The sequence below is a fragment of the Equus przewalskii genome, chromosome 10 (assembly GCF_037783145.1).
Source record: "Equus przewalskii isolate Varuska chromosome 10, EquPr2, whole genome shotgun sequence".
Taxonomy (NCBI): Eukaryota; Metazoa; Chordata; class Mammalia; order Perissodactyla; family Equidae; genus Equus; species Equus przewalskii.
The window spans coordinates 47,747,553-47,771,715 of NC_091840.1; the positions used below are offsets into that span (position 1 = coordinate 47,747,553).

The 24,163-nt window shown below is 51.7% G+C and overlaps 1 protein-coding gene across 3 annotated transcripts in view; it reads left to right on the forward strand.

Annotated features, from left to right (window-relative positions):
• The first annotated feature begins 7,976 nt into the window (after nt 1-7,976).
• SPNS3 (SPNS lysolipid transporter 3, sphingosine-1-phosphate (putative)) overlaps nt 7,977-24,163 on the forward strand; it is a 44,311-nt gene continuing 28,124 nt past the window's right edge. For 2 of the 3 annotated variants that reach the window (XR_011523179.1, XM_070560944.1), the window contains exons 1-7: nt 8,014-8,514; nt 11,857-11,922; nt 16,393-16,529; nt 17,067-17,218; nt 17,921-17,987; nt 18,727-18,875; nt 19,714-19,866. Coding sequence is in view for 2 of the 3 variants with exons in the window: in XM_070560944.1 (XP_070417045.1) it covers nt 8,244-8,514; nt 11,857-11,922; nt 16,393-16,529; nt 17,067-17,218; nt 17,921-17,987; nt 18,727-18,875; nt 19,714-19,866 (995 nt within the window). In the remaining variant the exon portion in view is untranslated. Of the gene's footprint in view, nt 8,515-11,856; nt 11,923-16,392; nt 16,530-17,066; nt 17,219-17,920; nt 17,988-18,726; nt 18,876-19,713; nt 19,867-24,163 lie in introns of all 3 variants that reach the window. The other variant, XM_008519350.2, reaches the window with a different exon arrangement.

Here is a 24,163-nt window from a genome sequence, read left to right on the forward strand (position 1 = left end):
AATAGTTCATGACTGCTGTGACTTCTTATGGCCACATGGTGTCGCTATTGAAGTCTGGGCCCTACCCGTCCCCAGGACATGCTGGTGAATGATGCTCAGCTCTGCTAGGGGGCCCCCAGGCTTGAGATCCCAAGCTTGCAGCTCTCAGCGGCTCTCTTTCCTGCGCTCTTCCCTCTAACTGGGGTGTCCACTAGCTGCAGGAGCTCTGGGTTAGGATAGTTTCTGGCATCTGCCGCCTCCTAGATTCAGAACCTCGATTTTCCTTTCCTCCTTGGGAATCCACACCAGGAGCTTGTTTGAACCCTCTGCACGTAGTTGGTCATTCTCACATTTCCTGAGAATGTGGTTGCTCAGTCGCTCTCACAGGGCAGACGACTCTCTCGGGCGCGGAGGTGATTAGCCATCTGCTCACCCAATGCCTGCCTTCCTCCCCCTTCTTCCTCACTGACAGAGGCAGCCTTCCATGGCGCCCACCTTCCCAGCCTCTCCTGCAGCTGGGCACGGACGTGTGACTCCAACCTGGCCAGTAGGTCCTGAGGAAATGCCAGCTGGGGGATTTCTAGGAAAGAATTTCCTCCTTGATAAATACACGTGAACACATTTCAGGAGGAATCTCCTTCCTTTTTATATGTGAGATGACAGCCACAAGACGAAGGCTGTGGGAGCCAGCCTGCAAGGTGACCTCCGTGAGCTTCGCCTCCTGGTGTTCATGCCTTTGTGTGGTCCTCTCCCACAATGAATCTGGCCTGGCCTGTGTGACTGATAGAATACAGCAGAATACAGACCTAGAAGGCTAAGTCATGAAAGGTATTGAAGTTTCTGCCTTGGTCCCCAGTGGATTGCTCCCTCTAGAGGAAGCCAGCCACCGTACCAGGAGCACATACAAGCGGTGCTGTGAAGAGGAGCCGACAGCTGGCACCAACTTGCCAGCCGTATGTGTGAGCCACTTTGGAAACGGACCCTCCAGCCCCAGTCAAGCCTTCGGATGACTGCAGCCCTGGCTGATAACTCACTGCAGCCACGCAAGAGACCCGGAGCCAGAACACCCAGCTAAACTGCTTCTGGATTCCCGACCCACTGAAACCATGAGAGATAATAAGCGACTATTGTTGTTTAAAGGGGATTTTTCCTACAGCAATAGATAAAAAACCCAAAGGCCAACACTATAAAAATTTATATAAGATTTATGAAGAGGAAAGGCAGAAAACACTGGAGTCTTTGATGATGTCATGGTGTCAACAAGTTAACCAACCCTGAAACCTCCTACTTCCTGGCTTCTTCTCATCTGAGGTCATTAATGTTTAGCTGCTGCTGGGTGTCCTTGCAGCCAAAGCCATCCTTACTGATTCATGCTCTACAAGAAGACTCCCCGGGAATTTCTGAAGTATGATTCTGGGGTGATTTCCTCTCACCTTCTCTTCTCTGAGGCTGGAAATTTCTTTTGTTAAAAAAACAAAAAGGACACAAATTTAAACTCTAATGGGAGTCCTTCTGGAGGGGCTTCGCTAAGAATAATCTCAAATGAACTTCTGTGTTGGTCAGAGTTGACGGGGCAAGCAGCCAAGTGAGTTACGATGGGCCAACTCGCAAGTTTTTGTTGTATTTATTTTTGTTATTTTTACTTCAATAGGGTCATACTGGACATGGCTTTTGTACACTCTTATTTGCGATTCACTGTCGTATCCTGAACACCTTTCAGATCAACGTAGACTAACGTTCTGTAAAGGGCTGTCGGGTGCTCCGTTGTATAGAAGTACCATTGTTTATTTGCTCAATCCCCTGAAACCTGGAACCGAGCATGTTGCCACTTTTTTGATATTACAATCACCACCTTTCCTTTTTTTATTCTGGCGAAATATACCAAACATAAAATTTACCATTTTAACCATTTTAAAATGTGTAATTCAGGGGCATTAAGTACATTCACCTTGTCGTGCAACCATCTCAACTACTCATCTTTAGAACTTTTCCATCGTCCCAGCTGAAACCCTGTACCCATTAAACAACTCCTCGTTGCCCCCACCCGCAGCCCCTGGGAACCTCTATTCTAATTTCTGTCTGCATGAATTTGCCTACTCTAGGTACCTCATATAAGCAGAATCATACAATATTTGCTCTTTTGTGTCTGCCTTATTTCACTTAGGATAATGTCCTCAAGCTTCATCTGTGTTGTAGCATGTGTCAGAATTTCCTTCCTTTTTAAATCTGAATAATATTCCATTATATGGATGTACCACATTTTGCTTATCCACTCATCATGTGTTGATACACATTGGGGTTGTTTCCACCTTGGCTATTGTGAATAGTGCTGCTATGAACATGTTAGTGCCGTGCAGTCGATTCCGACTCCTTGCAACCCTGTGGACGGCAGAGCAGAACCCTGCTCGGTCTTTTTGCGCCATCCTCTCACCTTCCAGTGCTGTATCAAGCAATGTTCCCCTGCTATTCATAGGGTTTTCGTGGCCAGTTTTTTCAGAAGTGGGTGACCAGGTCCTTAGTCTGTCTTAGTCTGGAAGCTCCACTGAAACCTGTCCTCCATGGGTGACCCTGCTGGTACTTGAAATACCAATGGCATAGCCTTCAGCATCACAGCAACATGCAGCCGCCATGGTGTGACAACCAACAGACGGGTGGTGTGGTCCCCTGACCGGGAAATGAACCTGGGCCGTGGCAGTGAGAGTGCCGGATCTTAACCACTAGACCACCAGGGCTGGCCTCTGCTGTGAACATGGGTGTACAAGTATTCGCTTGAGTCCTTTCCTTCAATTCTTTTGCCTATATACCCAGAAGTGCACATTTACTTTTAAGGGAAAGTGATTTTGAACATATTATGCTTCAATTTGCAGAGACTGATGACTCTGCCATGCCAGACAGCCTGAGTCTTGCCGCGGCTGGGAGGGGGCTGCCACACGCGGTGAAGGATTTGCAGCCCGCATGGGGGTGACCCATCCACTTCCCGTGTCCTCCTCTCTCACTGGGGACTCCAGATCATGCACCACATCATCTTCCCCAGTCTATGCTTTTCCCTCAAAAACTGTTTCCTGTCAGTGTCCATGTGGAAATTTTTCTGTTCTTTGAAAAGCAGGACTTTTGGGTCCTGGCTCCCATGTGGAAGGTCAGAAGGCAGCAGCATCTGCCCGGAGACTTTGGAGAAATCAATGGGACCTACTTCCAGGGCCCCTCATGGGGATGGTGGCAGGATGCCTGCCCTCAAGGAACCCGCAGCCGAGTTGAATGAGGGACACACACGCAACCGCGAAGCTGAGTGGACCTTCTTGGGCCGTCCAATCCCTTCACCACCATGACCACCGGTCTTCAAATGGGCAAGCGGAAGCCCAGAGGGCAAAGAGTCCTGTTGGCTCCTCTAGGGGTTGGAACCCAGGCTTCCTACCTGATGGCCCGTGAGTCTGTGCTGCCCCCTGCTGGCCTCCTGCTCCCGGGATGTGACGGTCTTCAGCTTTATTCCTAAGATGGCTCTGGGGCAAAGCCTCTTCATCCAGAAGCCCTTGAGGGGTCAAATCCTGGGCCCCTGGTGGGAGCCTGCACTTGGAAGCTGAGGAGTCTCAGCATATAGCCTGGGTGTGTATAGTCTCAGGGCGGTTGGTCCTCAGCAATTTTGATGCTGCCCTCCTGGCCAAGACCCAGCCTCCCTGGTCTGACAAGTCCTGGGAGTTCTGACCCGGGAGCTGCCCCCTTGTCCCTGCCTGGCTCAGAAAGCCAAGGCAGGGTGGCGTTCTGGCCTGGTGGAGGTGAGGGCTGGACCCAGGAAAGGGGTGACCATGACCAGCCCTGAATGGGGCAGCAGCCTCCGGATAGGGGGCAGGTCTGTCTTGGTGCTCACTTGGCTGTGATGCTCTTGTGCGGTTTGCACAAGAGTGTCTGTGTGCATGCTTGTGTGCCTGGGTTTGTACGCATACTTGAAGATGTAGCTCTGCCTGTCACTCCTCAGCTCTGAGGGCGAGGCTGAGACCAAAGTCTCATCTACATGTGCAGGGAAAGCCCATTTGATTTAATAAACGCATGGCACTTCCTCAATACCAGGCAAAACTCTAGGCACTTTTCAGACAATCTCTTAGTCAAGCCACAACAACCCTACGAGGTATGTACTGTTATTATCCCCATATTATAGATGAGGAAACTGAGGCACAGAGAAGTTAAGTGCCTAAGATGAGATGGCCAGTGAGTGGTGAGTCCAGTTCCAGGTACAGGATCTTAGCTGTGATGCTAACTGCCTGCGTGAGCTCAATTGGAGGGCTGACTTTGAACCTCCCTTTGTTTCACCAAGACCATTCACATGGGGCGTGTGGTTGAACCGCATGGCAGAGGCCAAGGACCCATCACCACCACTATCCCAACAACAATAATAACAGTTAACACTCAGTGTGCCGAGCTCCATGTGGGAATGTCACATGCACTCGCCTTAGCTCATCCTCACAATTAACCCCTCAAGCACTCACTCTTCTCTGTATCACATGTGAGGACACAGAGACTGTGAGGGCTTGGGGACCTGCCCAAGGCACACAGCTAGGAAGAAGCAAACTGGAATTGGAACCCAGGCCCGTCAAACAGCAGGGCGCACATTCTTGTGATGTCGCCAGACTGGGTTTTTGTTTGTTGGTTTGCTTTAACTTAAAAAAAAGAATTGAGGTGAAATTCACCTAACATAAAATTTTCAATATTTTGAAGCATATAGTTTGGTGGCATTTGGCACATTCACAATGTTGTGCAACCATCACCCCTCCCTAGTTCCAGAGCATTTCATCATCCCCCGAGGAGACCCTCTACCCAGTAAGCCTTCCCTCCTCCTCTTGGCCCTGACACCACGAGCCTGCTTTCCGTTGCTGTGGACTTAACTATTGGGGACATTTCACAGAAATGGAATCATACACTATGTGACATTTCGTGCCTGACTTCTTTCACTTAGCATAATGTTTTCGAGGTTCAACCACGTCGTAGTGTGGATCAGGACCTCATTCCTTCTCGTGGCTGGATAATATTCCATTGCATGCACAGTCATGTGCTGCATCATGACGTTCCAGTTGACGACGGAACATCGGATGAGAGTGGTCCCATAGGATCAGTACCATATAGCCTGGGTGTGTAGCAGGCTGTACCGTCCAGATTAGTGTAAGTACACTCTAGGATGTTTGCACAATGACAAAATTGCCTAACAATGCATTTCTCAGAACGCATCTCCATTGTTAAACGATGCGTAACATTTTGTTTCCCCAATTGTCACTTGATGGACCTTGGTTGTTTCACCTTTTGGCTACTGTGAGCAGCGCTGCTATGAATATTCATGTGCAGGGATTGGTTCGAGCTCCTGTTTCAATTCTTTCGGACACGCGCCTAGGAGTGGAATTGTGGGGTCATGTGGTAGTTCTATGTTTAAACTTTTGAGGAATGGCTATACTGTTTTCCACAGTGGCTGAACCATTTTACATGCCCGCTAGCGACAGATGAGGGTTCCGGTTTCTCCACATCCTTGCCAACATTTGTTACTTTCTGTATTTTTTATTAAAAACTTTTTTTATTCTCTCCATCTTAGTGGGGATGAATTGGTATCTCATTGTGGTTTTGATTCTCATTTCCCTCATGACTGGTGATATCGAGCATCTTTTTGTGTGCATGTTGGCAATTTGTGTATCTTCTTTGGAGAGCTGTCTATTCTGTCCTTTGCCCAACTTTATTTGGATTATTTGTCATTTTGTGCTTTAACTTTTTATCTAGAAATAATTTACAACTTACAGAAAAATTACAATATAGTACAAAGAAACCCAGAGAATCTTTACCCCCAATTCATCTATTATTCACATTTTGCCCCATTTGTTTTGTATCTATCTATTTTTTTTCCTGAGCCACTTGAGAGTAAGTTGCATACATCATGGCCCTTTACCCCTAAAAACTTCAGAAAAAGGACTTCATTATATAACCACAGTATAGTTATCAACTTTAGTAAATTTGACACTGGTATGATATTCTTTCCTAATCTACTATCTGCATTCCAATTCTATCAATTGATCCAACAGTATGCATTTCCCCTTCTGGTACAGGATCCAGTCTGGGATCTCATGTTGCACTTAATTATCACATCTTTTTAGTCTCTTTTAATCTGAAACAATCCCTCAATCTAAAAAAGACATGAATAACCTTTTATGACTTTGAAATTTTCAAATAATACAGTCCCTTAAAAAAATAGCATTCCAGGTTCTTGCCATATGATCCAGCAATTATGCTCCTTGGTATTTACCCAAAGTAGTTGAAAGCTTATGTCCACGCAAAAACCTGCACACGGATGTTGACAGCAGCTGTATTCATAATTGCCAAAACTTGGAAGCAAACAAGACGTCCTTCAGTAGGTTGATGGACAAATAAACTGTGGTACATCCAGACAACAGAGTATTATTTAGCCCTAAAAATAAATGAGTTATCAAGCTAGGAAAAGACTGGAGAAACCTTAAATGCCTATTAGTAAATGAAAGAAACCAATCTGAAAAGGCCGCATACTCTAGGATTCCAATACGACATTCCGGAAAAGGCAAAACCATGGAGACAGTAAAGAGATCAAGGGTTTCCCAGGGTTGAGGGGAGAGAGGAATGGATAGGTGGACCACAGAGGATGTTTAGGGCAGTGGAACTACTCTGTATGCTATAATGGTGAATACATGTCATACATTTGTCCAAACCCACAGAATGTGCAACACCAAGAGTGATCCCTAATGTAAGTGATGGACTTTGGTGGTAATGATATGTCAATGAAGGCTCATCGATTGTAACAAACGTCCCGCTCTAGTGGAGGATGTTGATAATAGGGACACTATGCATGTATGGGACCAGGGGATATGTGGGAGCTTTCTGTATCTCCCCCTCAATTTTGCTGTCAACCTAAAACTGCTCTAAAAAGTAAAGTCTAGGGGCTGGCCCCGTGGCCGAGTGGTTAAGTTCGCGCACTCCGCTGCAGGCGGCCCAGTGTTTCGTTGGTTCGAATCCTGGGCGCGGACATGGCTCTGCTCGTCAGACCACGCTGAGGCAGCGTCCCGCATGCCACAACTAGAAGAACCCACAACGAAGAATACACAACTATGTATCGGGGGGCTTTGGGGAGAAAAAGGAAAAAATAAAATCTTTAAAAAAAAAAAAGTAAAGTCTAGGGGCTAGCTTGGTGGCATTGCAGTTTAGTTCCTGCGTGGTGCTCTGCTTCGGCGGCCCAGGGTTTGCCGGTTCAGATCCCGGGCGTGGACCTTGGCACTGCTTATCAAGCCACGCTGTGACAGGCGTCCCACATATAAAATAGAGGAAGATGGGCACGGATGTTAGCTCAGGGCCAAGCTTCCTCAGTAAAAAGAGGAGGATTGGCGGTGGATGTTAGCTCAGGTCTAATCTTCCTCAAAAAAAAAGGTAAAATCTATTAAAAAAAAATAATGTCCCTCCATTTGGGTTTGTCTGGTGTTTTCTCATGATTAGATCGGGTCGTGCATTCCTGGCCAGAATCCTGCAGAGATGATATTGTGGCCTCTTGGGGCCTCACGTGGGGGCACACAGTGCCCAGTGTACCTCATCAATGATGTTATTTTAATCCTTCTGTCAAGATGTTTCTTGATTCTTCTACTGTATAGTTACTCTTCCCCTCCTTGCTGCTAATAAACAAACCATCAAGAGACACTTAGGACCACACTAATGTCTTGCCCCTCATCAGAAATTTCCTCCTAGATTTGGCATCCATCGATGGGTTCTGCCCAGGCTGTCTTCCTGCAGGCAGCACCTCTGCTGAGTCTGTTTCTCCAGGTAGGGTGGTAGACAGGAGCGGGCGCCAGCCTTCCGTTATAGTCCCGTCCAGTGCTGCTCTCCTGGCCAACGCCCAGGCTTCCTCATTCTACCCGAGTTCGAGTCCCTCCCTCGTTCACAGCCCACCTCTTGCGTGAGCAGCCAGACTCTCTTACAGTGAGCGGGACTCTGGGAGACTCATCTCGTTTCCTGTCCTGCTAAGCTTCTCTTCCTCATTGTAGCCACTGTAGCCACCACAGCTAGACCAAGGGGACCGTCCTGTGTGTCACCAACGGAGGGGGGTGCCAGGAGCTCTCCTCCCCTCTAGCAGGGCTTGGAGACTGGGGATGGTGAAATCTCACCGACAAGGCTGCGGTGGGCTCGGCAGGAACCTGTGATAAGATGCCAAGCAGTTAAAGCAGCTGCTTTGAGGTTGAGAGGCTGGAGGCCACAGGAAGTGAGCTCTCCGTGCAGAGCTGATGTGCCTTCAATCGGCACTTGTCCCGGGACAGCGGCTGCGGGCTGGCGAGGCTGGGGGCATGTCTGTGGAGTGCCGGGAGCCCGGGCCGGAGGGGCCTCAGGACTGGTCTGCGGGGCCAGGCGGGCATGCCTGGGCCTCGGGCTCAGGTCGGTGCCCCCGTTCAACCACACCCGCCCCCTGGAGCCTGCCCCGCTGGAGAGCTATCGTGGCCGCTGCGGTGCTCTGCTATATCAACCTCCTCAACTACATGAACTGGTTCATCATCGCAGGTGAGGAAGCGGACGGGCCTCCTGGGCAGCGCCTGCTCATGCATGTGTGCGCGGCCTTGCTACCGGCCGGCACTGCAAACCCATTGTGGCCTCCCGTCCTTCAGACTTTCTTCCTGTGGAACGCATCCCTGCTGTTCTCATGCCTGGAGGTGGTTTCAGCCATGCCTGCAGGTGGGAGGGCCTATCAAGTTCGCAGTGCAATCCCAAACTAAGGGTGTGCACATGGGTGTGGGTGCATGATGGCGAGTGGGTGGGTGAGGACAGCAGGGAGGACCGGTCCTGCAGGCAAAGGCCTAGAGGCTCTGGGTGGAATGCTGGGGTAAGGTTGTGGAAGACAGGGTGGCCTGGCCCAGCTCCCAAGCAAGAAATAACTTGCTGGTTGTTTCCGGGACAGCAGGCTACGTGCAAACCTTGCATATTTTGCCTTCCTTCCTGCGGACACTGGGCTTCTGCTCTGTCTTCTTGTCACTCACTCATTTACTCATTCATTTATTCAAGGTTCAACCTTCTTTGCTTTCTTCATCACGGATTCATTCGAGATTGATGGAGCACTAACTGTGGGAAGGACCCTCTGGTGGGCCTGGGGGACCCAGAGGAGGGGCAGTCAGTCTTGTAGCTCCTGAACTCAGGAATGACTATCTCATGGGGCAGAGGGAGAAGCTCATTAACAGGACTCCTGCAAGGCAGAGAGATGTGGCCAGGCGAGGAAGGCACAGACCGGCCTGGGGAGCTCAGAGGGGGTACCTGCAGCGACTGGGCATCCCTGGGGCCAGGATATTGATTCATCAGTTGCCAGCTGGGCACCCCAGGGAGTGGCTGTGGAATGAACAGAACTTGGAGTTGCAGACAGCCCCTGATCTGGTGTCCATCTTTGAGGAGCTCAGAGGGACACAGAACACCTGTTCAAGTACCTCTAATACAGAACAGAGTAGGGTGAGACTCAGCGGGGCAGCCCCAGGGTGAATGGCTGAGGGTTCTGGCAGAATTCACAGAGGAGGGGGATCTAGTTTGGGCCTTGAAGGCTGAGAAGATTGGCAAGGCAGGAATGGGGCGAGGCCAGGGCATGCAGAGAGAGGGGTCAGTGTGAGCCAAGGCATGTGGGGTGAGCGTGCACGCTCTGATCAGGGATGGCAAGAGGGAAGGATGCAGGAAGTTATTCTAAAAGGGTGTTGGGGGCCAGATCATAGGCTTCTTGGTGCTAGCCTGGAAGCTTGGACTCTCTGCTGAGACAAAGGGGAGCCATGGAAAAATATCTTAAGTGGAGGGACTCGTAGTCAGATTTGGGGCCCTGATGGAGGCCAAATGAGACAAGGAGGTCAATTCAGAGGCTCCTGCAGTGGGTTAGGCCAAAGCTGAGGAGGCCTGGGCTGGAGTGTGGGTCGGGGGCATGAAGGGGCCGTGGGGGCAGGAGACAGAGGGGAGCAGGCAATGGTACGAGTGGAGCTCTTTGAGCCCCTCAGGCTGGGTCCCTGCTTTCCTACCACTAGCCCTGGGAGGCCCCTGGCTGGGCCGTCAGACCCTGAGTCCTGCCTGCCTGAGGGCCCTTCCCTGTCAGGACTTCCTCTGGCAGCGTGAAGGGGGCAGGAGAAGTGAAACCACGCTGAGCGCTGGGGACTGCTGGGGGCGGGCGAGCCACTCTCAGGGCAACTACAGTTTTCTTGTGGGAAGCAGCTCTTTGGGAAGCCAGAGTGACACGTGGAAGGTAACAAGGAGGCTGGGTCCACACCTGGCCCGGGCTGTCCCCAGAGTGCCACAGGGCTGGGAGGAGCCCAGGAGCAGACCAAACAAGGGGACAAGTCCCTGTTTCTGGAATGGAAGATGAGTGCCATGACAGAGAAGTTTTATAGAGCTATATACTTTGCTTATCTGCGTTAACTATGTTTTTCTTTCCAACGCATATGTCTTATTCGTGTAATTACCCATGTTAAAAGGGAAGGAAAGACACGCAGGGTGCCCTGCCTGGATGCTGTGGCGACCGGGCCGAAAGTCAATGTCTGAACCCAAATCTCCTACGTTGCTTCTCCGATTCTTTGATCTGTCTTCGCCTGCTGGCAGGTCTTGGGGGTGTAGATGTGGGGCTTCTACACCCTCACCGTGTGGGTGTTTCTGCAGGGCCCCATTTGGGGGCTTCTGCCCACTTCTGTGACCCTAGGTGGGAGGGCGAGCTCCCTCTGGCCGGGATTCTAGTCCCAGCTCCTATTCCAGCTGTGCTACCGTGGGTGGCTGGAACCTCTGTTTCCTCATCTGTATGATGGGGACAATGACAGTCTCCACCGCTTAGGCCCATCTCATACTTCAGTGAAAGTGGTGGTTGATCCTGATAACGACAGGCCAGAGCCTCCCAGCTCGGTAAGCAGGTGCCTCGTCCTGACTAACTTGTCCTGAAATACGTCAAGGAGCTGAGGGGACTTCAGTGAAGAGAGCCTGGTGTCTGGGGGCCCGCTTCCTCTCTCCGCATTGGGCTGAGCACCACTGCACTGGCCCACGGCCTAGGCAGATCTTGGAGGGGTTTTGGAGACCCAGCTGGCGCAGGGCAAGAGCCGGCCACCCTCGGGGAGGTGAGGCCAAGGTCAGACCTAAGTGGGACCTGTCTGTGAGGCAATCACGTGCACTGTCATGTTGGTGTGTTTATGCCTCTGGGAGAACATGCTTGTGTGTGCACGTGTGCAGGCCCGGACACACGTGTCTTTGCATGTACATGCTCGTGTGTATACGTACACCTATGAATGTCTGGAGTTTGCACATGAGCAGGGCTGCTGTGTTGCACAATCCCAGGGACTTCCATTTACACTATAGTCTAAGTGAATGGCTGTGCACTGTGCAGCAACAGGGAACTGCCGGTCACTCTGACTATAATGCACATGTGCACATGCATGCACGCCTGTGGGTGCGTCTTTATGTGTACACCTCAGTATATGTGTCTGTGTGTCTGGGTGTGTGAGACTGGGCTTACACACCTGTGAGTGCAGGCTCGTGTGTGTGTATGTACATCTGTGCCTCTGTGAGGGTATTCCTCTGGGTGTGCCTGTTTGTATGTACCTGTGTGGGGCTGCATGTCTGTGTGTCTGTGTGACTATGTGTCTATGTCTGGGGTGCATGCTCGTATATGAATGTGTGAGTCTGTGCCTTTGGGATGTGTGTTTCTGCGTGTGTTTGGCTCCTGTATCTTGTGTGTGTGGTTGGACACATGTGTGGGAGAGAGGGGAAGAGAGCAGTTGGCCCAGGTGCCACGCCCTTTGCGGTGTGGGTCAGCGGTGGCCCTGTCTCAAACGCGGGGGCAGCTGCCTTTCAAGGCCTGCTGGGCCACTTCCCATTTCCTGAGTACTGTCTGTCTGTCCACAGGAGTACTGCTGGACGTGCAGAAGTTTTTTCAGATCAGTGACAGCAATGCTGGTCTGCTTCAGACGGGTAAGGAGGGCGTCAGGGCCTGGAGCTGGGGCCCTGGGTTCGTGCTGGGCGGGGTCTTTCTGCAGGTCCTGTTCTGAGCCCAGCCCCGGCTGCTGGGAGATGGGGCCAGGCTGAGCCCCACTAAGTCCCCTGGCACAGAGGAGAGGGCAATGAGGACGGGTGGTATGTGCGCATGAGGGCCAGTCCAGGTGGGAGATGAGACGGCCTGGGCTGAGACCTCGTGCTTGGACAGCCGCTTCGGGTTTGAGGGCGGGGGCTACAGGAGGAGCAGAGGGAGAGGAGCTGGAAAGGCTGCTGGGCCTCGCCTTCGGATCACAGCTGTGGAGTCGGTCACTCATCCCTTCACGTCTGCTCAGCTCAGCTGGGAACCGGCAAATCAGCGGGGCTGAGGAATCCTGGCCTGTGCTTTCCTCTCACGGACCTGAAAAATCTGACCTCCAGGACACACACAGACAGACAGACAGATAGACAGACACAGACACGTACCCACCATGGGCTCAGATGAGGTGTGGGCCCACAGAGCTACAGTCCAGCAGCAGAGAGCAGCCACATGTCCCGTTCCAAGGTGGGGGCTGTTGAGGTCACGAGGCACTACCTCTTCCCCTGTGGGTGCCTGGATGGTGACACACACATACCCACGTGTGTGCACACACTGCCACAACTCAGGATACACACGTGTGCACACACCCTACCTGTGACTGGCGCATGCATGGTTCCTCTCTGCAGGCCCCTCCGTCCTCCTAACAGTCTGCCATCTCCCGCCTTAGAACAAGCCTCTCAAACTGGAGACGGGGACCCTGGGGACACATAAGAACTTTCCAGGGCTACATGAGCAGCGTTTTGAGAGCATCCATTTACGGATATTCAAGGCCGTGTATTTCTTCCCTAAAATGGATCTGCCTGAGAACAAGCCTCTGTTCTCTTTTCTCACCTCCCCTTTAATAATCACCTGTCCACCCTCTTAAGCAGAAAAATACACCTTTCTCCCATTCTGAGGTTTTCTATGGTGCACTGCCCTGGGTGTAGAAAGTTCCAGGGTGCCAGCCAGAGGGAGCCCTTGGGGATGCTTAGCTTCTGCTGGGGAGACCCTGGGAGCGAAGCAGAGGGAGTGTGAGCAGAAAGCCACCGGGGATGTTTCCTCCAGGCCACAAGCCCATGGCAGGGCGCCAAGCCCTATCTAGCTGTCCTGCTGGTGTGTGACAGTCTACTATTTATCTACAATTTAGAATTCAGAAGTGAGATGTCTCAGGGATGGGTGTCAACACATTTATTTCAATAAAAAAAATGAAGCCAACATTTTAACATCTTTCTTACAGACAGCCACTCTGACCTGCCTGATTGATTTGGCAAATAAGGACTGGTTTTGTTCATTAGACCCTACAGCGACATTTCCCATAAGCGAAATGACCTCGATCTGCAGTTCCAAGGATTTGGATGAAAATATAGCTAAAAGAACACAATAATGCTGGAAATCACATCCTTTGGAACTGTTTAAACTTACGATAAAAATGTTTTAAATGTCAGCTGAAAGCTCTTGAAGGGGTGCCCAGTTCTATAAACTTCTTTAAGAGGCACCCGAGTGAAAGAGTTAGCAGAGACTGCTCTGGAGCAGCGGTGTTTTCCTGGTGCTTCTGTCTCGGGGCTGAGCCAGGGCTGGTCCTTCGGTCATTTCCGTAGCCGGAGTGAGGCCATCTTGCCTTGATACTCGCAGCCTTGTAGGTTATAAACAGACAGTGGTAGCTGAGTCAACATGTCCCTTTTCTGGTCCTTGCCACGGTGAACACGATTATTACTACCAGGTCCCTGATAAGTGAGAGGCCGTGGAGGGAGGAGTTTGTGCGTATGTGTGAGAGAGAGAGAAAGTACGTGAACATGTGCATGTGGATGTGTGAGTGTGCAGCGAGCATGTGTGTGCGTGTGTTTGGGAGTGGGTGAAGGGGAGCGCCATCTTTGCAGAGGAACCCCAAAAAGATGCGTGGGCAGGGCAGTGGGGCTGGAGGCCTGATGACCAGGCTCGTCTCTGGTGACCGCAGGTGAGTCTTTCCATGTTTCTGGGGCCTGTGCAATGGCCCCAAGACCCATCCTGCAGAATGGAGGAAACCAATGATGAAGACAGGGGCTGGCTGAGCTATAAGAGCAGGGTAGGGGTGAAGGGAAGCAGTGGTCAGACCCCCGCCCATGGGACAGAGAGGCTGCTGGAGTTATGTAACTGAGTAAGAATATTTACAATGAACACTGATGTGGCCCTTGCCGTGTGCCAGGCAGGGTTCGAAGTGCTTTATAATATTAAGCCACTTAATCTTCGTAACAATCCCATGAGGCAGGTATAATTCTTATGCCCATTTTACAGACGGGGAGCCTGAGACACAGAGAGGCTGTGGGGCTTGCTGAAGGTCACCCAGCTAGTAAGCGACAGAGCTGGGCTTCAGATCCAGGCAGCTGCCTGTAGAGTCCTTCTCTTACCCCAAGCTCCTTGATCACTCCCACCTTGTCGCAGAAATGATTTGAATTTAGAGAGGCCGGGAATGAAGGCTTGCCTGCCTTCTCCTTGGGGGCAGGGCTCTCCTTCCCAGAGCATCTGGGAAGGTTTAAGGTGTTTGTATCCTGTAAAGGACCCTTGCCCCAAATCTCATAAAAGTATGAGAAGATTTGAGGAAATATTTTTATAACCTTTGTGTAAAGAAGATATACATTAACAAGGCACGGAACAACCTCCCTAGAGGAAGAGTGATAAATTTGATGACATCAGAGCTAAACTGCCTTGTATAATGGCGACTGAAACTTAAACGCAAGGAGTAATAATAACGGATAACATTTATGAGGCATTTATATAAAGCCAGTCACTGCCTTTTATAGACTTTATTATATTTAATTTACTCAATAACCTTGTGAGGGAAGTACTGTCTCATTGTACAGTTGATGAGAGGAGAACAGAAAAGTTAAGGAATTTGCCTAAGGTCACACAGCTAGGAAGTGGTGGGCTCAGGATATGAGCCCAGGTTGTTTGGTCCCAGAATTTGCATTTTAAATCCTTAAAACAAATGTAAAGGACGGGGAGAAATTATTTCCCAACAACAAAGAGGCCAACAGGAAAATGAGCAGAGGATGCGAACCTAGGAAGGGCTGCTGAGCCTCGCTGGGAACAAGGACAATGCAGATTAAAACATCAGTGAGACATCATTTGTTTTTCAACCATTAGATGAGCAACAATCATACGATGGATCATATCAAGTGTCAGCAAGGGTGCTGGCAACGCTTGCTTCTATGCAAGTGTAAACTGATACAGCCTTTTCCAAGGCCTCGTTTGCCAGTAGCTATTAAAATTTTAAATGCTGTTGACACCAAAGACCATTCTCTGTGGAGTATTAGATGGAACCATATTAAATTGCTGTTTTTGTAGGTCAAAACTGGCCTAATTTCTGCAATTGCATATGGCTCAACCCAATACTAAAGCGGGTCAGGGGAGAGCGGGAGGGGCTGGAAGCTGAGCCAGGACGAATCTGGATGCTCATTAGGCTCAGGAAATGTCAATCATCTGTGCTCAATGAATGGCGACTCAGGCACTGGGCGGGGCCCTCCAGAGCCTGAGGCCCTGGGGTGGTGGGACCCGGTGGAGGGGGGGTCCAGGCTTTCCCTGCCACCTGCTCTGGGAGGCGGCGGACATACCCTCCTCGGAGGGCGGAGGTGATGTCATTTAGTGAACAGAAACAGTGAGGGTACTGATCCCTGTGGCATCGTCATGCAAATCTGTGGCAGTTTCTTTGTCTTCACAGAATAATAAACGTCTTCATTAATCCGGTCACCGATTTATAAGGGTTTCCTTTTAAAAATGGGATAAATGCAACTGACAACATCAGGGGAATGCTGTACCTACTTAGGAAAACCAAGGCGTTTCCAGGTTCTAGGATTCGCTGTGCTAATTCTAAACCCTGCTCATCTGCTCAAAGCAGGCCCGGGCAGACCTCCCCTCCCTGCTCCACCCCCAGCCCCAGCAGGGGTGTGAGAGCAAAATCAGACCAGTCCCAACACCAGGCTCACAGTGGGCAGGATGCTCTTACAGACAGGGCACTGGCAGGCACTGAGTACTGGCAGCCCCATGCCAGGCTCCATGTTCACTTCTGTCTCACCTTTACACAGCCTCGGAGGGCCTGTTGACTTCTCCAGTGTTGGGGTGATGCTCAGAGAGGTGGAGTTAGTAACCTAAGGCCGCACAGTGAGCAGGGAGCAGAGATGGGATTTGAGCCTGGGCCCAGCCCCCCACTCCCCACTTCCCAGTCCCCTGAGTCTGGGCAGTGGGTTACGTTAGGGAGGAACTGAGGGTTCACCTTATCTTCTCCTCCTTCTGGCCTTGACCCACTGTCAGGGTGCAAGATTGTGGCTTCTGAGCCAGGCCCTTTCTGCGGGCCTGCCGGCCGTCTGCCCGCCCTCCGTTGTGGGGGGATGCAGGCTGCCCCTCACTGTCTCCCCCAGTCTTCATCAGCTGCCTGCTGCTGTCTGCACCCGTGTTTGGCTACCTGGGCGACCGACACAGCCGCAAAGCCACGCTGAGCTTTGGGATCCTGCTCTGGTCTGGAGCAGGCCTCTCCGGCTCCTTTGTCTCCCCCCGGGTAAGTGCCCTCACCCCTGCACAGGGCCCAGGGGACCTTCCCCCACCTGCTTCCTCCCTGATCCAGTCCCATCAGAGCTGGGTGCAGCTGCTTCTGCTCCGTTCCAGTCTCCAGGCTGGCTCAGGGGTTGCCTTCCAGGGCTGAGAGCGGAGCTCCTTAGACTTTCTTAACGGGAACCTTCCTCTCTTACACCTCCCGCTGCTGCCCGTGGCTTCATTTCTGCCCAGCTGTCCTGGGGTGGGGGTGGGGCTAACAGCTACTGTCTGGGGGACCCGGCCTGGTTTGCAAAGGCGATGCCCAGGGAGAGGGCTCCTTGGGCATGGGGACAGGCAGAGGCTGCAGGCGCCATCAGGGGGCACCCGTGTGGTTTGGGGAATCTGGGATGGTTGGATATGAGGTGTTTGTAGCCCGGATGCCCTCTTCCTCCCGTGGGGGCATGTGTCCCCAGGTGCCCTTGGCCCCTCTGACAAGTCCTCAGGTCCCTTGCTCCCTGAGTGATTTCTGGAACTCACCATGGTCTTGTGCCTGCTTGCCCAGTATTCCTGGCTCTTCTTCCTGTCCCGGGGAGTCGTGGGCACTGGCACAGCCAGTTACTCCACCATTGCGCCCACCATCCTGGGCGACCTCTTCGTGAGGGACCAGCGGACCCGGGTGCTGGCCATCTTCTACATCTTTATCCCTGTTGGAAGGTTGGTATCACCCTGGATCCACTTCCCTGGATGGTAAACTGAGGCCCAAAGGAGTCAGAACAGAAGGTGGGCTGGGGTTAGGAGACGTCAGACCAGGAGGACTGGGGTCTGACTCCCAACTCTACCCCTTCCTTACCGTGTCACTTTGCCTCTCTGTGCCTCGGTTTCCTCATTTGTAAATGGGGGCAACAACACCCACTGACAGGCTATGTGAGGATTAGAGATGATAAAGATGCTCCCTGCGTGTTAGTGGACTCCGGGGAGGGTGAGAAAGAGCAGCGTGGCAGCGCGGCCCACTCAGGGAGGGCCGGCTCTGGGAGGTGAGGCAGGGAAGTGTGTCGGGGCCGGCCGCGCGCCAGCACGGGGTAGGACACAGTGGGATTTGCAGTCAGGCCTCTGAGCTCTGACGCACGTTTCCTGGAATCGCCTGACTCAGGCAGGGCTGAGCGTAGGGAAGGGGGCTGGGGTCCTCGGATAGGGAGACAGTGGACAGTGGTGCCGAGGATGGGCCAGGAGCCAGAGGTCACCAGTGACTTGACCAAGGTCAGTGGACATCTGGGCCTCACGTGGCTCACTTTTCCCAGTGAAAGTGCTACGGGCTTCAGAGGGCCAGCTCCCTGGGGTGGGGGCACCCTGGCTCAGGCTGGCCTTGGGCCTGCCTCCCTCCCCTCACTGCCCACGTCCCCTGCTCCTCTGTTGCAGTGGCCTGGGCTATGTGCTGGGGTCGGCGGTCACGGAGCTGACAGGGAACTGGCATTGGGCCCTCCGAGTGAGTCTGGCTTCCTTTCTTCTCTCTGCTTTCCCCCTGGGCCAGCAGGGACTTTCCAGCCTCGAGTGGCCTTAGCCACTTGGCACAGTACCCAGCACCATGTGGGGATGGGAGTGGTCAGAGGTCGGCAGCTTCAGACATTCGGGGCTTAATGTGCAACGTGGACGATGGAAGCCGTGGCCCCGGCTTCAAATCTCGGCTGCTCAGTTTGCTGGCTGTGTGACCTCACGCAAGTCACCTCCTTCTTTGGATCCTCACTTGGCCTGTCTGTAAAGTGAGGGAAGTAAATGCTACCTTCTGGAATCTTGAGGATTAATGAGACAAGGGGTGGAAAGATGCCAGGGCAGGGCTGATGGGGCAGGAGGACGCCTGGGCTGGGAGAAAGGACAGTTATGGAGGCAGCACGTGCTGGATAGTTGGGTCTCCAGTGCTCAACCATGTCGGGCTCGTTGATCCCAAGAGAGTGGAGTCTGTGCTGGACAGATAGGTATTAAATCCAGCCCCCAGGGGACCCCATGCCCCGTGTACTCTCAGGGGTGAGGGGGTGAGAAACAGTTGTAGGTCAAGCTTTGTGGATAACCAACACCCAGGAAATGAGCCGTGCCCCCGCCCCCCCGCCACCCACCCCAGGGAGCAGAGCATCCCAAGAGCCTGCGCCGCAGAGTTCAGTCACCCCCCCGGGATCTCCGGGGGCGCAGGAGTGTGTGGCCCTGAGTTTCCTGGGCCCTCATGTCCCCAGGTCATGCCCTGCCTGGAAGCCGTGGCCTTGATCCTGCTCATCGTTCTGGTTCCAGACCCGCCCCGGGGAGCTGCTGAGAAGCAGGGGGCTATGGCCATGGGGGGCCAGAGGAGCAGCTGGTGTGAGGACGTCAGATACCTGGGCAGAAAGTGAGTGTCTCTGCTCCTCCCTGTATACCACCGGAAACCCCTCTGTTTGCCCCGGCATCACTGACCTCCCTTTCTCTACCTCCAGGGAGACCTCCCTGAGGGTCCAAACCTTCACACCCCTCTTCCTCTCCTGAGCTCCCACTCACCAATGGAGATGCCCTCCCTCCCTTGGAGGCCCCCTCTGCCTGGCCATGTGATGGAATATGGGCCGGGAGGGAGGGAGGGAGGTAGCGAGGGAAGGAGGCATCTTGGCTCTGCCCTGCCTTATCCCTGAGTGACCTGAGACTTGGAGCCTCACTTCCCTCATTTATTCAATGGACATAATTCTCCAGCCTTGCCGGCTTCTCAGGGTCGTGGGGACTATGCCGGGAATTAATCACTCCCTTCTCCAAGTCCCGTGGGAGGGTATCTGCGCTCTCTCCCGGGCCTGGTTGGGGAGGCAGACGGGAGTCAACTGCACGCCCAGGTCTCATGATTTACTGAAATGTGGGGCACAGACAGGACCCCACTCTATCCTGGAGCCATGAGACCGTGGAGGGCACTCGGAGGAAGGTGGGGGCAGCAGGCACAGCTTCCTAGGAGCAGTGATGTTGCGTTTGGACCTTTCAGGAGGGCAAGAGTTGGTTCTGCAGGGAGTGGGGAGGAAGGCACAGCATGAGCAAAGGTGTGGAGGTGGGACGTGCAGGTTCTCAGAGAATGTCGGGAGGGTCTGGAGCCTGGGGCCTGCCTGAGCGCCCAGTGACCGGAGTGCCCAGGACGGGGCAGGGAGAGATAGGAGCAGACAGGCCCCGCAGCCCCAGCCCTCTCTCCGCCTCAGCCAGGGCGCTTTCTCTTGCAGCTGGAGTTTTGTGTGGTCAACCCTTGGCGTGACAGCCATGGCCTTTGTGACTGGAGCTCTGGGCTTCTGGGTTCCCAAGTTTCTGTTCGAGGCCCGTGTGGTGCATGGGCTGCAGCCGCCCTGCCTCCAGGAGCCGTGCAGCAGCCAGGACAGGTGAGAGGCCTCTGGGAGCCCTGGACACCCGTCCTGGGTCGGTGGAGGGTCTTGGTGGGGAAGTCCTCAGCATGTTCCGAGCCCCCAGACTCTGTGTCTCTGGGCACACAGTGCTCTGTGATGACACCAGGCTTGGGCCCCGGTTGTCAGGCAGGAGGCCTTGTTCTGGCTCTGGTCGACCTGCTGTTGTTCTGGGCGGCCGCAGGCATTTCCCTTGTCTTCTCTGGGCCCCAGTCCCCGTCTTCCCACTCTTGGGGCTGCTGTGGGGTCCAGAGGCACTAGAGAGGGGTGAGGCTTCTGTGGAGCCCGTGGGACGATGGGAGTCTTAGGCAGCCTTCCTTCGGAGGGACCCATGGTGTCTTCTGTGAGGTCAGCCCATTTTACAGAGGACAAATTGAGGCTGGGGGATTTCACACCTGTATTCACTCATTCTCTGTCTCGTTGGGGGCCCTGAGCATCCTGGGGAAACTGCTGGGGGTTGGGTACGGTGGAGAACAGAGCCACACACAAGGAGGCACTCTGGCCTCAGGGCATGCCCCCCTCCCCGCCCTGCTCCCCCTGCTGTGCCCCTGTCTGCACCACCTTTGACCCCAGTCTCCATGACCTCCTGATCGATCGATCGAGAGGGCACATCCTCATGCTCTCTTACCTGCTTTCTCCTCCTCCTCGAAACCCTCCATCCTGGTTTCCTCCTCTCTGCTGGATGCTCTTCGGTCTCCTGTGGTCCCCTGCTCCTCGCCGATGCTGCCCCCTGGGCTCCTCGAGTTCCTGGGGCCCCTGCTCTTCACCGGAGCCCCGTGTTCCCTGAGACTTCAGTGACACCAACTCTCCACTGGCTGCCTCCTTCTCCCCAGCCTCCCCTCTTGCCTCCCCCTCAATCCCTGATGCCCAGAGAGAGCTTCATGTAATTTCCAGAATATCCCACGCCCTCTCACTGATCTATGCCTTTGCCCAAGCTATGCCATCCACCCATAGCTCCCTTCCTTTTTCTCGTTGTTACTTCTTAAGCTTTAACTTTAGTTCAGGCCTTCTGCTAAGCATTTTCATGATAAACTCTCTGAGGTTTTGTAATAATAAACTCTATTATTCCTGTATAACAAATGAGGAAGATGAAAGATCAGAGTGGTTAAGTGACTTGTTCAAGGTCACACAGCTAACAAGTAGCAGAGCCAGGATTCAAACCCCTCTGACTCCAAAGCTGGTGCTCCTGAGCCGCATGTCCTGTTGCCCCTGGGGACGGCCTGTGCCTGTGAATTGACGTGAACATCTCCCCACTGAGCTGGGAGTGGCTTTCTGGCACAGGCTTTCTGGCACACGGCACTCAGGGAAAGCATCCAGTGAATGCAGGAATGAATGCATCGAATGAGATTGTGATGTCTGTCTCGGCTCTACAGCTAGATTCTTATCTCTTGGGAGGCAAGACTGAGTCCTAAAAGTCCCACAGCAGCTTGAAAAAATGGGAAAAGAAACAGGACTTAAGTCCACGTCAGGCCTTAAGTGGCTGTGTCCTCCTGGGCAAGTCACTTCCCCTTTTCTTAGCTTCAGACTCTTCCTCTAACTCAATTTGTGTAACAAATGATCACACACCCCGTAGGTTAAAATAATGGAAATTAATTTTCTCATAGTTCTGGAGGCCTGAAGTCCAGAATGGTTTCACTGGGGCAAACTCAAGTCCAGCAGGACCACACCCGCCTTGAGGCTCCAGGGGAGCCTCTGCCAGCCTCTTCCAGCTTCTGCTGGCTGCTGGCATTCCTTGGCTTGTGGCTGCACACTCCAGCCTCTACATCCACGGTCCCACTGCCTTCTCCTCTGCCTCACCTCTCCCTCTGCCTCCCTCTTATAGGGACACTAGTGACTGCGTTCACGGCCCATGTGAACAATGGAGAATAATCTCCCCATCTCAAGAACCCCAATTTAATCACACCCACAGGGTCTATTTCCCCTGTGAGGTGACACAGGTTCTAGAGAGTGGGGCGTAGACATCTTGGGGGGCTATTTGAGCCTACTGCAGAGCGGGTAGAAGGTCCCAGTGTTGGGGTTCTGCACAGACCTCAGCTATTAATACACTCTCCTTGCTTAGGATAAGCCCCAAGGTGAGGGCGGGGCAGGGATGGGAAGGAGCAGGACGCAGGATTCCAGCTCCGCCAGAGGGAGAACTTCCAACTCTCGGAGCTGGCCCAAATGGGACTGGCTGCCTGAGGGGGAGTAGTGAGCTTCCTACCCTTGGGGGCATGTAAGAAGGAGTTGGACAGCTGCTTGCCAGGGCCCCTTGTGCAGAGGATCAGTGTAAAACTTGCAGGCTTTTTTTTTTTTTAATTGAGGTAACATTGGTTTATAACATTGTATAAATTTCAGATGGACATCATCATATTTTGACTTCTGTATAGACTACATTGTGTTCACCACCAGAAGTCTAGTTGCCATCTGTCACCGTACAAGTGTCCCCCTTCACCCCTTTCACCCTCCTCCCACCCCCCTTCCCCTCTGGTAACCACTAATCTGTTCTCCTTATCTGTGTGTTTCTTTGTCTTCCACGTATAAGTGAGATCAGACGTGTTTGTCTTTTTCTTACTTGTTTTCTGTAACTAATACGCTCAAGGTCCATCCATGTTGTTGCAAATGACAAGATTTCATCTTTTTTTTTGTGGCTGAGTAGTATTCCATTGTACACACATACCACATCTTCTTAATCCAATGATGGGCACTTAGGTTGCTTCCAAGTCTTGACTATTACGAATAATGCTGCAGTGAATACAAGGGGTGCATTTATCTTTCGAATTAGCATTTTCATGTTCTTTGGATAAACACTTAGAAGTGGAATAGCTGGATCACATGGTAGATCTATTTTCAATTTTTTGACAAATTTCCGTACTGTTTTCTATAGTGGCAGCAGCACCAGTCTGCATTCCCACCAGCAGAGTACCAGGGTTCCTTTTTCTCCACATCCTCTCCAACACTTGTTATTTCTTGTCTTTTTAATAATAGCCATTCTAACGGGCGTGAGGTGATACGTCATTGTGGTTTTGACTTGTATTTTCCTAATAATTAGTGATGCTGAACATCTTTTCGTGTGCCTGTTGGCCATCTGTGTATCTTCTTTGGAAAGATGTCTATTCGGATCCTTTTTTATTTTATTTTATTTTATTTTTAAAGATTTTATTTTTTTTCCTTTTTCTCCCCAAAGCCCCCCAGTACATAGCTGTATATTCTTCGTTGTGGGTCCTTCTAGTTGTGGCATGTGGGATGCTGCCTCAGCGTGGTTTGATGAGCAGTGCCATGGCCGCGCCCAGGATTCAAACCAACAAAACACTGGGCCGCCTGCACCGGAGCGCACGAACTTAACCACTCGGCCACAGGGCCAGCCCCATCCTTTTTTATTTTTTAATCAAGTAGTTTGTGTTTTTTTTGTTGTTGAATTGTATGAGTTCTTTATTTATTTTAGATATTAATACCTTATCAGATATACAATTTGCAAATATCTTCTCCCAACTGGTAGATTGCCTTTTTGTTTTGTTGATGGTTTCCATTACTGGGCGGAAGCTTTTTAGTTTGATGTAGTCCCGTTTGTTTATTTTTTTCTTTTGTTTCCCTTGTCTGAGAAAATATATCCAAAAAGAAATTAAGACCCATGTCAAAAAGCGTACCGCCTATGTTTTCTAGAAGTTACATGGTTTCAGGTCTTAACATTCAAGTCTTTAATCCATTTTGAGTTGATTTTTCTGCATGGTGTAAGATAATGGTCTACCTTCATTCTTTTGCATGTGGCTGTCCAGTTTTCCCAACACCATTTATTGGAGAGACTCTCCTTTCTCCATTGTATATTCTTGGTTCTCTTGTTGAAAATTAGCTGTCCATAGATGTGTGGGTTTATTTCTGGGTTCTCGATTCTGTTGCATTGATCTGTGTGTCTGTCTTTGTGCCAGTACCATGCTGTTTTGGTTACTATAGCTTTGTAGTATGTTTTGAAATCAGGGAGTGTGATACCTCCAGCTTTGTTCTTTTTCCTCAGAATTCCTTTGGCTATTCAGGGTCTTTTGCTGTTTTGTATACATTTTAGGATTCTTTGTTACATTTCCGTGAAAAACGTCATTGGAACTTTGATAGACATTGCATCGAATCTGTAGATTGCTTTAGGTAATGTAGGCATTTTAACGATGTTAATTCTGCTAATCCAAGAGCAGGGAATATCTTTCCATTGCCTTGTGTCTTCTTTGATTTCTTTCAACAATGTTTTATAGTTTTCGGTGTACAGGTCTTTCACTACTTGGTTAGATTTATTCCTAGGTATTTTATTCTT